The sequence below is a fragment of the Scophthalmus maximus genome, chromosome 6, assembly GCF_022379125.1.
Source record: "Scophthalmus maximus strain ysfricsl-2021 chromosome 6, ASM2237912v1, whole genome shotgun sequence".
NCBI lineage: Eukaryota > Metazoa > Chordata > Actinopteri > Pleuronectiformes > Scophthalmidae > Scophthalmus > Scophthalmus maximus.
In genome coordinates, this window is record NC_061520.1 from 6,577,624 (window position 1) to 6,593,178 (window position 15,555).

General features: G+C 44.4%; 2 protein-coding genes across 2 annotated transcripts in view; one reads left to right on the forward strand and one right to left on the reverse strand.

Moving 5' to 3' along the window:
* nav1b (neuron navigator 1b) overlaps positions 1 to 15,555 on the reverse strand; it is a 77,278-nt gene that overhangs the window by 56,518 nt on the left and 5,205 nt on the right. Inside the window, exons 2-3 of the mRNA XM_035632945.2 lie at positions 6,679 to 6,831; positions 4,904 to 5,887 (exon numbers count right to left, since the gene is read on the reverse strand). The gene's annotated coding sequence lies outside the window, so the exon portion shown is untranslated. The remainder of the gene's footprint in view (positions 1 to 4,903; positions 5,888 to 6,678; positions 6,832 to 15,555) is intronic.
* csrp1b (cysteine and glycine-rich protein 1b) lies at positions 9,037 to 13,079 on the forward strand. The gene is made up of 6 exons (XM_035632957.2): positions 9,037 to 9,193; positions 10,092 to 10,205; positions 10,703 to 10,871; positions 11,067 to 11,196; positions 11,307 to 11,400; positions 12,422 to 13,079. Exons 2-6 carry the CDS (start codon positions 10,097 to 10,099, stop codon positions 12,496 to 12,498), a joined length of 579 nt encoding a protein of 192 aa, XP_035488850.1. The 5' UTR covers positions 9,037 to 9,193; positions 10,092 to 10,096; the 3' UTR covers positions 12,499 to 13,079.

The window sequence follows — 15,555 nt, forward strand, 5'->3', positions numbered from 1 at the left end:
ACACACACACACACACACACACACACACACACACACACACACACACACACACACACACACACACACACACACACACACACACACACACACACACACAGGAATTCAGGACACAGAAACGTGGCATTTACGAGGGAACAAAAAAAAAATCCCCCGTTGAACATGATGATGCCCTTTCGGCATTTGAAACATCCCATCGTAACATCGCAGTGCACGCACGCACTATAATATTCTAATCCTCGTAATTATTTTGATGACGGGTGCAATTTCAAACATCAGCTACGGGTTTAACGTGCAGTAGCTCAGTGCGACCGCCACGGAAAGGAAGCAGCAAAGATTCTTCTGCAAATGCAGCGGCTCTGAAGCCGTCTCGGGCCTCCGAGCAGCATTTCTCACCACTTCGGTAGATGTCCTCTCACCACAGGGCGCTATTTCCTGCGTCGTTCTACCATAATCCAGAGTGACAGGGAAATAAGTTCAGTTCTGAAGAGCAGCGAGTGGCACAAGCATGATAGATGTTGCTGACGCCATAAGTGGTATTCCCAGGGCCATGTGTGCAGAATTGAATATACTCCATGTAAATGTTGTGTGCATTAGTGCATGGTAGGGTTGGGTGTGAAGCTTTAGTATATTCCGGTACTGACCAGAACGTGTCGGTTGCAGAGCAGTGAGCAAGAGACATTGAGCGGCTGGTTGAAAACGCTTCTTTACCCGTTGATCCTGTGAAATATCCTGTGGAATATTTCGGCATCTATTCGATGAATCGCGCGTGATGAATCTAATGCCATCATCAGGTCAAAACAGGGCCACGGGATCAATTAATGCAACTATATCTGTATGCTAGGTCAGGTAGCATAAAGTCGGTTTATTGAAGTTTCTTTTTTAAATAAATCAAATGCTGATGGCGATGGGAGTGAAATAAAACTAAAACGAGGATCTGAAAGACGCTGAAATGCTTCGAAGAGCTGGACCATTATTAGTGCAGATTTAAATTGGATTACAAGTTTTTTGCAGGAAAATGGGCTTTGAATCCCTGAAAGTTAGTTATCAAACTAATATTACCACCGGGCATTTGTGTGCCTCAGCCAAGCAGTCAAAGTCGCCACAGGACCATAGGGACGTGGTACTTGTTATAATACTTCTGCTTAATGCTATAAAAGTATATTTGGTTTGACTTGAATAAGTGTTTTTGCAGAAAATGATGTAGCCACAGGGAAGGTGAACTTTGACTGTTTGGATATAAAACGTTGTCCCTTCATTATGTCATTCTATTGGACGTGTGTCAAATTGAGTTGAAATTGGTGAATTCATTCCTGAGTTATGGCCAGGATGTCAGAGTGGCCTTCACCTTTGACCTTTGACCACCAAATGCTACGCAGTTCGTTCTCGATTCCGAGTGAACGTTTGTGCCGAATTTGAAGACATGCCCCCACGGCGTTCTTCAGATGTCGATTCTTTTTGTCGTCGCACCAGACGTTGTGCGACGACAGATTGTGACACCGTTTTTTTTCCGTTTTTGTTTTTCCGCTGAAGCTCCGTATTCCAAAAGGAATTCACGGCTTCCATCACAGAAAGGATGAGGACATCGAACGGGAGCGCGTGGACGATCACAGTCTCCCGTATCTCCGTCTCAGTGTAGACGAGCAGTGCGAGTGTGAGCCGGATGCAGTGGCCGCCCGTAGCACACGCTGGTATGAGTCAGCAGCATATCCCGGACAATTAGTGGCCACATGACTCCCCGTCCCAGGCAGAACAATAAAAGTCCAGCGTGGGACCAAAAAAAAAAAAAAGGTCTTTGCAGGATTAAGTTCAGCTTCCTTTTTTTTTTTTTGATTCTCCCTCAGCCTGCAGTCGGCCACATGACAGAAATATCTCAGTCATCCCACAAGAGACTGTGTTTTGTCGTGCAGGACCGTGTCCGCCGCCGGCTCACATGCTCAACAAACACCACAGTGTGATGCACTTGCGGTGGTGAAGTTGTGAATGAGCAGTGTTTTGGAAAACAAAACAAAAAAACAAGGTCACTTGGGGAGAACGGAAATTTTTTAGATCGATAAAAATAAAATAAAAATGTTCCAGTTTGAAAACAAACCGCAGCAGGCGTAGTCAAAAAATTTTAAATGACAGACTTCTTAAATTAACATTTTTCGTCCACAATACTTAGTAAGGAACTGAAACTTACCTAGAAGAAGGCTGAGGGAGAAAAAAATAAAACTTGGTAAGCTTGTAACATGGGAGGGAAGCGGAGACTATTTCAGTGACGAGCAATATCTCCAGGTGTCCATCAGTCCGTCCTCGCTCTGCAGGGCGGCCGCTCCAAGCCCACTGCCCGATATGCAGACACCCAGAGGGGACGGCAAACTGCAGCCTGCAGCTCGAACAGCGCAGAGGACCGAAGCATCCCTGCCTCCGTCCGATGCCTGGATCAAAGTGGGACTTCTCCCTCCCTCCCTGCTCGCTTGCATAACAATACCCCAGACAGACCCTCTGCTGCAGTTGGTGCCTGTGGATGAGACTACTTTAGCCGGCAGCCGCTGTCTCTGACTTGCAAATGGACCACCCCTCGTCCAAGTGTCTCCGTATTAAAAAAGTGCTGAGCTCAAACCGGGCCACGTACCTGGTGAAACACTCTACCGCATCGCACTCTGCACATTCTCGTTGTCTCCATCTCTCTCCCTTCTTTTTTTTAATCTGTCACAGTCCAGCCTGCATCTTTTTTTGTCCGCCTGGCGCTCAAAATGTCCTGAGTCACAGCCAGGGCCAGTGAACTGTGCTGATTCGAATCGTCACTGCGTGTTTATAGTTGGCCGCCTACAGGGCTCGGCATTGTAAATCTGGGCCAGTGGAAGCGAACTGAAGAGGTGTCCGCACACAGAGAAAGAGAGAACGACAGGAGCGATGACAGGGTGACAGCATTGGAACACACACACACACACACACACACACACACACACACACACACACACACACACACACACACACACACACACACACACACACACACACACACACACACACACACACACACACACACACACACACACACACACACACACACACACACTTTCTCCTCATTAATCTGTGAGGATGGGGATTACAGACTGAGACTCAGACTTTGTGATGCGGAGCCAAATATCACCCAAAAAAAACCCGGCTCAGACAATCAACATCCAAGGCAGGACACATGCAGGACACGAGGCGGATCACGACCAAATTCGGCGCGTCCCAAGAGCAACGTGTCAACGCGCATACTGGTGTGCAGGGGTGTAGTGACCATGATGGGGTTATATGTTATATCGCCCCTCTTGCACATTTTTAGCAAATCGCTCCTTCGCCAAGTTTAAGCTCTCTGCGGGACGACTTCAAAGTTCATGAGTAGGGATTAAAAGACTGTGACAGTTTGGAAAATTAGAGCTGTACATCCGAGTCGAGTCGCAGACGGGGAGATGAGTGGGGATTACAGTCGAAGATGAGGACTGGACAAAGGGGTACGCAGAAAAATGTGTAATGAATCTGCAAACACACAGAGACACACGGTGTGCACACACACACACACAGGCACACACACCCCGTCTGACCTTGGGTGATGCATGTTTCTATCTACGTTATTACATCACTTTGCACAGGCCGGACGTAATCGTGGCTCAATTAAACATGTGCAGAGATAAAGAATGAGTGGCCTCACGGGCAGGTACAGTACAAACAGCCCGAGTGATATGAACTGATAGCAAAGTCCTTCATCCCTCAGCCCCCCGCCCCTATCCTCGCAGCTTATTATCTGTGCACTTCACACTCCGCTGGCTTCTCGTTCTGCTTCATTCAATGAACCTCTTCACCTTTCTGCATCAGCTTGGCTTATGGCACAAGTAACGCCACGGCAAGAGAGGGAGGGAGAGAGAGAGAGAGAGAGAGAGAGAGAGAGAGAGAGAGAGAGAGAGCGAGAGAGAGAGAAATCAGGGCGTGCCTCAACCTGCACTCGAATAATAATAACTGGCCGTCTGTGACCTCTACTGACTAATTCATGAAACTGCATCTCTCGCCGCGGCCACAGTTGCTCGCCGCAGGGCAGGAGGCGGCAGGAAGCACATTGACCTCAGTCCGACTGCTGCTTGTTGAATCAGGTTCATGCAGCCCAGACTCCCCTCCACCATAACACAATTATTCCTTTCCGGCTCGAAAAGGACCTAATCATGTTTATTGAATGAATGAGGGTTATATTTTTTTTTTTTACGTATGCCAAACCACACTGACTGCATTATATGAGATATTACAAATGCTCAGTTTTGATTCCTCCGTACAGGCTTGGAAAGGACTGAACAGAACAAGCCCTTCATTGATTTCAGACGGATGTATTAGGCATGCGGTTTAATTTTGTTCACGTGTAGTTTAATTTGTGCAAATGTTCACCAAATAATACAGTATTCAAGTATTCTTTTTTTTATCTGCAGGACTGCATCTGACAATTGCTGTAATTTTTTCACTATATCTGGACATTCATTTTCTAGGCTATTCAAGTAAATTATTTGGTCCATAAAATGTTTCTCAGCTGACAGTGTCTTGATGTCAAATTGATATGACTGATGTGATTTTTGTGATTTAATATCTGAGTAGACCAAGAAAACCAACCAATATTTACTTTTTTACTTTTTTTTTTAAGCACATTATACTTAAAAATGGCTTCAATGATTCAGCAGTTATCTAAATAGCTGCCAGGTAATTAATAGTTAATGTACAGATGGACACTTGGAAACTGAAAAAATGAGGCTACATGAGGTTACTTTTGCTGAAATAGCACAAACCAGAGTATGGACAACAGCCAACACTAAACACACACAAAGCCAAACACACGAAACACAGCGACGGCGAGCTGCTATGCAAACATATTGTCAGTGTGAAGTCAGCTCACCTCCTCCAGCTCTTCCTCTTCACCTGACAGCTTGGCAGAGCTTCGGGGAAGGAAAAAAACAAAACACGCACATTGCCAAAAGGGAGACCATCCCCACGGGAGGAGCCCTGGCTCCGAGTCGGGTCAAACGAGGGAGACTGTGCCGAATTCCTCCACGGAGCAGTCGCCACTCCTCCGTACACACTGATGGATGGACTACAGCCCAGTCGCCTGCCTCTTATCTGGCTTTGCCTCTCATCCTCTCCTCTCTCTCCTCTGGATTACATCCACTGAGTCTCCGTCACTCCACTCTTCTCTCTTCCTCGCTCTCTCTCTCTCTCTCTCTTCCTCCCTCTCCGCCATGAGCATAATCACATGTGCACATGCTACACAACTTGCCAGGGCGGATGTCCACCCGAGCAGAGACACAGGGCTACTGTTGGCCGGTCGTGGGCTATAAATAGGCTTCTTGAGTTCATCATTGTCTCATCCTATGATGGTGAAGAGCCTGGAGGGCTTGGAGAGAGGGAGGAAGGCAGACCAGGCAGCATCACTCTCCTCCCGCCTTGTATCGACTACAGTTGCCCCATCAGTTTCACCTTTCATGATCTTCTCCAGGGGAGACATTCGAGCCATGCTGGAAGTGCTAATATCCATGGTTTCTTTTTTTTAACTGAATGATGGAACACAGTAAAAAAAAAGCTCCAAATCACACAAGCCCTGTTTTGGAGAACAGCAGGAGGACTTTGTAGTTACGCTGACCGTCCATCCATCTAGAATAATCGTGGAAAGGTCACGTGCGTGATGCGCTGTAGTAAAGTATTACAGTGTGAAAGACGTGGAGCCTGAACCTGGGCAATTGTTGAATGTCACAGGGCACAAGATCAGCAGCGAAATGCCAACGACCACATTAGTATAGTTGTAGCTGTCGTTGTTGTTGTTGCATGTAATGTGTCTTGAACAAAGAGCAGCCAGTCCGCATGAAGTCACTGGACACCACACATTCTGTTGCAGAAGGTAGAAGAATATTAAGTGAAAAGCTTTTTACATATCAGATCACATTGCAAAGAAAAATTAAATGTATCTATAGAGATCTTATCAAATACAATGATAACAAAGTTCTGCAAAGAAAAAGAAAAATATTGAACTGGGTTGAAATTTCATCAGAATTCAAGAATGGACCAATAAAACACCAGCATGCACACTTCACATATATACAATCATCCAACCAGAGGAAGAACATTAGATATGGGGGGGACATCCTCAACCAGATCTCACAAACGATTGATGAATGTGTGTAGAAGATTTTAACCGAAAGGCAAAGATCTGAGAGATAGATATGGATATATTTTACATAAGATTCCACATACAGTACCGTCCTGTTGTACTATGAGACAATATGTTGGTCATTTAACATCAACATCAATTTGTCCTTATGAATGAGCTTGGAGTTGCAGAATAATAACAGATATGACACTGTATTGAAAAATACTAATTAATTGTCCCAATTAAAGATGAATTGTTAGGACATACGCATCTAGTAAAAAAAGGAAATATATATATATATATATATATATCAGTAATATACTATAGTACATGAGGCAGTTTGAGAAAACATGTTCACATTTTGACTTTATTGTTGTTGCCATCTGATAGCTGATTACACCTGGATCAGACAAAACAAGCTATATATGTGTCTAGTAAATCTTTTCTGATTGACCCGACCCGCTCTTAAATCCTCCAGGAAAGGATCTGGAAACAGATTTCTCACTGAGTACGAAAGGACATCAAATTACCTTGTAAGGCTGCAGCCAAAGAGTTTCTTCATCCCTTTTTTTTTTGGACAGATTTACAGGCAGTAAACTGTAGATATCACGGCTGCTCATATTTCCTCCTTTTATTTATGGCTGTTGGGAGACGGGAGGAGCATCAGCGGCGAGCGCATGTATCTAACACACAAAGTCACAGAGTCATTTCATGAGGACTTCACCCTGCAGACAATTAAAGATTGCATAACTGCAGGAAATATCATGAGGAAAATGTGACATGTGGTTAAAGGCAGACATCACTCACAAATAATCTCTTCTCAAGCTGACTGGGCTTCTAGCTGAAACAAAACCTGGTGTTTATTCCAATCAGACCCTCAATTACTACGAGGTTTAAGTGTCACATTCCAGCTTTCAGGGTGTTGTAGGTTGTTTACATCCATATTTGGTGAAAAACTGTAGGAAGTGTGGTCGACAGTCAACCGCTTGCAAAACAACAGGATAATGACGCCAAAACATTTAACAGTAACCACGGAGACTTTTAGTGCCAAACGGTCTCCACTTGCCAAATCAGTCATCCGACCTTTGGTTGCAACAGATTATGTGCTTCACTTGCTGAAGACCAAACATAAGGGGGGGGGGGGGGAGAAACCAAATTCCCTGAAGCATGAAGCAAGAAGGAAAAAGCATCACCGGGGGCCATGTTGATAGTGGACCTGACCGCAAAGCATTGGCAAATTTAGTTAAATCAAAAAATGTAAATTATTTATGTTGCAATGTGTGCACAGATACATGAGGTGGACCCGACCTCCGTGTGAGTCGCCATGTTTGCTACGTCGTGTTGAACAGCGTTTGTTGCACAGAACGCTCCAAAATACGTTGCATTCGCGTCGAGTTTTTTAAGCGCTGCCGGAAACCGGACATGGAATCAGCAACGCGCCACCGTAAAGCGTCCCCTGTCGGGTTCTCAGTTGGTTGCGGTTTGCAACTTTACCACCAGATGCCGCCAGAAATTCACAAATATTACACACTGGGGCTTTAAGCTCCCTAGTCAGACATTCTGTCTGCACTTAGGTAAGTGAGGCATTATACGATTCAAGTAAACTGCATACACCTCCGGGGACTGAATTAAATGTTACCAGGTGAACGTAGCGAGCCAGGAAGAGGTTAGTTCATCTTGTAAGCCTTCAGTCAGTTGGTCCGATATAGAAATATCGATTACAGTGATTTAAAAAGAAGTGAAAAACTGCTCCTCCACTTCGTCACTCAATGCACTTAATGAGACATTGCCTGTTTTATAATTTCTGCTTTTATACTGTTTCTATGATTTATGTTTTTAATGTTTTGCCCTTTTTAATGTTTTCTTATGCTTCTTATCTGTACTTTATTATGTTTCTTCATTTCTGTAAAGCACATTGAATGACCTCGGTGTGTGATAATGCACTATACAAATACATTTGCCTCGCCTTTAAGATGCAGACACCTCCGACTAAAGCTGAAAGTCACCACCTAAACCAAAATAGCGCAGTTACATTTTAAATCCAGTAGACTGGACCACGGTTCTAATGCTTTACTGAAACTACATGTGACGAGTAAGACGTGATTTTCTAATAATTCCCATAACTGCTATGGAAGAGCGAGACTGTTGCATTGTAGAAATTGCTGCAAAGCAAAAGTGACAATATGAGCTTTCAGAACAAAATCTAAAATTAGTTAAACACGATACAAATCTGTCTTCATTCAAAATGACTCGTTACTTTTGGTATTACACACCGATCAGCCACAGCATTGACTAAAAACATAGATTATACGTAATGTTCTGCGGGGAAACCTCGGGTCCAAGCGTTCATCTGGGTGTTACTTTGACACAAACCACCCACAACATAAACATTGTTGCAGACCAGACACCGAGCAGACTCCGCCTGTTACACCTTTTTACGCTCGTTACACCGGCCGACCACGCATGTAGGATAAGTGACGAATCCAGATCCATGGAGGCCCCCAAGGCTCAAAACCCAGTGGACCCACAGGATCCTCTGCCAACGTCCCAGCACCACAGGACAACTCTAAATGTCCCGTTTCCATTTCCCGACGGGTCAGAGATGTTTTAGCAGCAAAAGGGAGACCTACTAGGCAGGGGGTCATAATGTTATGGCTGATCAGTGTAAAGTCCTCAAAACTCTTGACAGGTTTCCTCATCAGGATCACCCGGTGGGCAGCATAACCTTCAACAACTGCTTACATTAAAGTCCGGGTGATTTGTGATCGGTGCAGTCCTGATGCACGAAGATGGCGAATATCTGCCTCTTTCAGTCTCCGATACCCTCCCAGTCCGTCAGCTTTCTCCTCCTTTTCCTTCCTACGTCTCACTCCCCTCTTCCCAGCTCTGTGCCCCCGTGACTCCTCCCCTCAGCTGCAGCGTGCTGTCGACTCAGCCTCCCTCGCTGCTGCGCAGCAGACAAGTGTCTCCTCTGCTGGCGACTCACTCGTCTGTGGTCATCACTGAACAAGCGCCGAGGGGAGCAGCCTTTTCGCCTCACGTCGGGTAAGAGTCGAGTTTAAGTTGTAATTTGTAAAACGGAGGCGGACAAACACGCATCAGAGAAAATACCTATCTATCATTGTGGAGATATCAAATATCTCCACAATGACATGGATCTGACGTGAGAGCGTCAGGATGTTTGGAAGGTTCGTAACAATGACCTTTAAAATATCCTGTTATTGTCCGGGAGCACAAGCTGCAAACTTTTGTTTCAAGAACAGGAAGTAAATCAGATAGGAAACGGCACCGACAAGGTGCCCCTGCTCCACCAACAGGAGTTTTCTACAAACAACACCTTCAAGCAAAAACCGTTTGTCGTCCCGAAAAACAAGGCGTGTACCATTTTATTTACTCATTTAATTACATGATAGTTTAGTCAGCATATACTAAAACTTGTCCGTTCAGTCTCGTGGGCCTGTAGGTTTGGGTGAGGTCATCGTGACACTTGCGATTGCAAAATAAAATGCAGGGAATTTCCTGTTTATCCAAAATGCGAACTAGAGTCAGTTACTGACTTTCAAGGTGGAGGACAGCCACCAGCTGACGTAATCGCAACCATCACAAAAAAAACATTGAACTGTTGAAACTCAGATCTGAAATGACCGTGGTGTCTATTCTGATGTAGTTTTCTTTATGTGAGGCAGTAAAGTCATATCTGAGCCATGCTTGCAGCTACTTTGCATTTTACAATGACATATGAGAAGTTCTTCAGGCTCCCAGCGGGGAAGAGAGAAAGCATTGCAAACCTACGCTTCTCCTTTTATAGGTATTGTTGTGTGTAGCCGCGGGTGTCGCAGATGGCTTCCGTCTGCTGAACGCCATATTCACGGCGAGTGAGAAATGTATATACACACACACACACACAAGCCGTTCTCTCTCTCTCCTGCATGTGTGCGCGCAGAGAAAATGCCTTTCGGAGGAGGAAACAAGTGCGGCTGCTGCCAGAAGACTGTCTACTTCGCCGAGGAAGTGCAGTGCGAGGGGAAGAGCTGGCACAAATCCTGTTTTCTGTGCAGTGAGTATCATTTGAGTTCTCAGGTGATCCGCGTCATTCCTGCAAACGCTCCCCTTTAACAAACTCTGGGGGAAAAAAGAACACAAGGAGTGCCGGGAGGAAGGAATGCAGAGCGCTCTGGCACGCGTGTAGGAAAAGTGAGCATCCGCAGGTTTCGCACTCAGACATCTTTGTCCTTATTTGGACCCAGTGGAAACATGTGACAAAGGCTCGGTTTTCCTTCTATGGCAGAGGAAGGTAGACACACTCCTCCCTCCAGCACGAGTATTTATCTGAGCCAGTTAAGCACATAGTGGGTATGACATTCTGCTCTTTCAAATTTCATGCATAGTTTGTGGTGAAGTCACAGCTGAACGTCTAGGAAAGAAAAAAAAAAAGGCAAGGGTTGCTTTTCTCTGCTGCACTGTTGATTATTGTGGACTACAGGAAGGGAAAAAAAAACAGATTCACGCGTACGAATTGTTTTTTTCTCTCCTGTTTCTCTTTTTGTCGTAAAGTGGTCTGCAGGAAGAACTTGGACAGCACAACGGTGGCTGTCCACGTGGATGAGATCTACTGCAAATCATGCTATGGCAAGAAATATGGACCGAAAGGCTACGGCTTTGGAAGTGGAGCCGGCACTCTGAGCATGGACACGGGAGAGGCCCTTGGAATCAAGCCTGAAGTGTGAGCAGCCCATCCCGTCCTTCTTTCAGTGAACAGTATAATAGTATCCAGATGAAAGTCATTTTATTACAATGTTCACGAGAAAAAGTTCCTGCAGCAAAACACGTGCATGTAGCTCGCAATAAGTGTAATTAAGCCCATTTCGGCGAGCTCCTCCCTTTGTTGACTTTCCCGTGCTGTGATTTCTGTGGACAGACAAGCTCCCCACCGCCCGACGAATAACCCCAACACCTCCCAGTTTGCCCAGAAACCAGGAGGCCCAGACGTGTGTCCCCGGTGTGGCAGAACGGTCTACGCAGCGGAGAAGGTTATCGGAGGAGGCAATGTGAGAAAGACCAAATTAATCTCCCTTCAAATTGAATATTGAACGTGTTGATGCCGCGTCAGTTCTCTGTATATGTCTCGGCTGAATCTGATCATTCGCTCCCTTCTCAGTCCTGGCACAAGGCGTGCTTTCGTTGTGCCAATTGTGGCAAAGGACTGGAGTCCACGACCCTCGCTGACCGCGACGGGGAGATCTACTGTAAAGGTCTGTGTGAACCAACTGGAGCAGAGAAGATCTGTGGATCATTCAGTGAGCTTTGGATGATGGAAGGAGAATTAATTGGCAATCCATTTGATAATGACTGAAAAATCAACAAACAATACAAACCTTCCGCTAAATCCCCCTTCTAAAATTTGAGGATGGGTGATTGATTTTTTTCCGTCTTGTTAGAAAGTATAATTAATATCTCTGTGTTTCGGACTATTGGTCGTAAACAGACCGCAAATTTAAGTAGGGCTGCAACTAACGATTTTTTATTATTGATTAATCTGTCGATTATTTTCTCGCTTAATCGATTAGTTGACATGTCATAATTGTCAAATTGTGAAAAATGCCGATCGTGTTTCCCAAAACCTCAAGTTGATGTTTTGTTTTGTCCACACATCAAATCTATTTAGTTTACTGTCACAGAGGAGCAAAGAAACCAGAAAATATTCACATTTAAGAAGCTGAAATCAGAGAATTCTGACTTTTTTCCCCATAAAAACTATTTGAACCAATTAATCTATTATCAATATAGTTGGCGATTGATTCAGTAATCCATTAATAATCGATTAATCGATTAACTGTTGCAGCTTTAAAATAAAGATCTGGGGCTTTTGGGAGACAAAAATGGAATTGGCATGTGAAGTTTAACAGTTATTATTACAGAACTCGCTGTCGTTTAATATGCCGCATTATTAACCTGAATCATACATTTAAGTATTTCACTAGGTGAGTTGAACCTCAAAAACGATTACTGAAGACGGAGGAACAAAAGGTCCCTCACCCCTCTTACGTTTCATTTGTAATGGAACACAGAGGAAAAAATCCTCCGTATTTACAATTCATGTTTGTCAGTATAGTTTTAATCAACAAACTGGCATCAACACAAATCTATTCCTCTATTTCTGTGGATATGCACGTTGAAGGTTTAAGCCAGAATGAACTGATGTGTGTGCAGTCAGAGCCGCCAGAGCATTCTCCACTTTTTTTTTTTCCTCATTCTCTGTCATTTCATTCACAGGTTGCTACGCAAAGAACTTCGGTCCCAAGGGCTTCGGCTTCGGTCAGGGTGCAGGAGCTCTGGCTCATTCCCAGTGAAGCCTGAAGCCTCAGCTCACCTGTGTGTGTGTGTGTGTGTGTGTGTGTGTGTGCGTGTGCGTGTGCGTTTGTGTGTGTGTGTGTGTGTGTGTGTGTGTGTGTGTGTTTACCCTGCACTTTCGCTCCAGCTACAGGCAAAGACGGAGGCAACGACGGAGGCAACGACGGAGGCACACAACACGCAGCTTTAAGTACGCGTTCACCTGCTCTCCACGGTGTGCTGCACTAGAATTAAGAGTATGACGGTAATCTAACTGTTTGGATGTTCACATTGTGTATCTCTAAACCGAGTATTTAACAGCAAAGTAATCGTGCTCCATTCGAGAGGAAGATGTGGTTTTGAAGAGACATATCGACAGAACTGAGAGTCTGAATAACATCTGAAACGGTCGGTGTCTCCGAGAGGGAACAACAACAAAAAAAACAGTCAACATGTTTCAAGACTGACAGCTATGAAAAAGCAGCTTCATTCACAGTCAGGATAAAGTCATTGTTACCGCCTTACATGTTAATGGTGTACATACCGTCTAAAAATATTCACTTTTTTGCTGAGACGCAAAATAAACATCAGTAAGTAATAACAATGGCATTTTGTTCTCATTCCCTGTGATGCAAACTGTTATTGTTCCCTTTTGTTGTTTTGATCTGATGAAATCTGTTTGCGTGCATCCATGTGGTCATTGGCCGTGTTTGTTGTTTTTTTCTAATCATCATCATCATCATCATCATCACAGAGCCAAATGCTGTTGTGCAGAACAAGGGAGTCGCAGTGCTCAGCCCCGTCGCTGCCTGAGCCGAGGAGTTGGCACACTGACTGACCGGAGTGCCAGGCAGCTCCGGTGGTGGCGGTGGTAGAGGGGCGGCAGCTGTTTGCTCTGGCACAGACTAACATGCGAGTCACATCAACAGAAAAACTACGTCCGTACGAGAACCATGCAAAGACAAATTACTGCGACTTCTTGGGCAGTAACGGATTACATGTAATCAGGATTGCGTATAACTTTGCGCAAAGTTACAGTGTCAATGATTACATGAAGATTTTGGCAATTTTAAACTTCTTTTCATGATGAAGAACAATGCTCCACCTTGTGGTGGGTGGGGGAAAAAAAGGACAGCGTTGGAATCAAGGTGGAAGGTTCAAGAAGAATCAAATCACCACGAAAGATTGAAACGGTACAACTAACCATTGGGAATTTTACCAGGGTGAAAAAGGGAAACTGATAACCGTTTTTATCCGTAAACGGGAGTGTAATGATTCTCCAAATCCAAGCAGTGGTGATTTGAATGAGAGTCTGCAATCTGCAGGTTATTATCAATCTTAAACTAACTTTTACTGCAGACATGATCAATCGATCATAATTAGAATAAAACTGACACATTGATGATGGAAGACAATAGTACAGTTTCCCCCAACTTTAAGCAGAATTATAGCTTTGACTTTATATCAGTAAAATAATTAGAACTCAACAGGCTGCACATGTACAACACAACTGAAGTACACATTTTAAATTCTCGTGTCAGACACAGACTTAAATTAAACACTTTATAGCAAAGTGTCACATGTACCGTACTGCAAACTACTATATAATCCCCTGGCATCTGTATGTACGAGTTAGTGCTCAGTTTCCTAGAGACAGGCGAGCAAACACTCCCGAGCATTTTGGTAATCCCGCTGCCGTACACACTGTGGAATTACAATCAGCTGCCCTGAGCCAACAGCCCGGATCTCAATGTCATAAATCAAATTGGCAACGAGCGGTTTAAAGTCATGACTCAGCGAGAGCAAAAGAACAGTCAGTTCTGCAAATTTAAAAAAATCTAACCCTACCAATAAAAAATGAAGAGGATATGTTTACAGACAGACAAAAATCTGTAATCTCAGATATCCCCTGATTAATTTCACTTCGGAGACTGATTCTCCTATATTCCTCATGATGTCCCATTCTTGATTCTTGAATTTGAACAATGCATTGACTCTTTATGAACATGAAACTATAATGATTAGGCCTGGTTTGTAGTCCAGCATAACGCCACTCAGGAACCGTGGTGTCACGAATCCACTATCAGCTGTAGACACTATCGATGTGGAACTCTGGTCCTCTGCGAGAGACTGGCAGCTATTGGTGGACCTTGAGCGGCAACTGAAGTCCCCCAATCACAGTGTGGCCACCACCTTGAGATCAGAAATCTAACTCCTGTCAGAGTCCACTAAACAAGTGTTTCAGTTAGAGCTGACAGTACCTTGGGAAGACCACTTCGGAGAGGCCTTCGAAAGGAATCCCACCAAGTATGATGGGCCATTGGGACACAAGCTGATCAGCGTCAGCTGGGTCGCCCACACGAGGGTTTATGATGTTGAAAGACCAAAAACTCTCAATGATGCCAGGAACATCACTGAGGACGTGTCCAGAAGCATTAACAGATTTACGAGCACTAGCTCCATTGAAGATGGCGACATTGAGATAATTGTAAACCATCTCAAATGTAATTGATTGGAGAGGATGGGTGTGGAAACATCTTAGATTGCCAATTGTTCATCTATAATAAGACTGAAGTGAGATTAAAAGGTAAAAGACTCAAGAATCCACAGTTCTCAACTTTTCACCCATAGCAGCAGTTTACCCACGTGGCCACCCACAACAAAGCTCATTGTTCTGTGAACTGCCGTTTTGAAGCCTTAAGTTTATCATTGTGGTCAATGTCATCTTGGTTTTTTGGACCCAGAAGTAACCATATTTGGAGGAGCAGAGTATGGGTCTGACTAAGAGCTCATCCACTGCACATCATCCTAGGGTCTACGTCCATTTTTATATATAGTCCCTGGGTGAGACTCGATAGAGGGCAGAGTCAGTCGGTCAGTTGGCCTTTGCTTTGGTCACCTTGAGATCAATCCTGCAGTGTCATTACGAAGTATTACAATGTACAGAATGTAACCGACTTTCAATCTGCTGTACAAACTAAACACGACTAAATCTTTTACACAAACAAAAGCCACATGCAGGTGGCTTCGTGGATTCATTTAAGGACGTATTGACCTTTAAATTTCACTCAAGACAA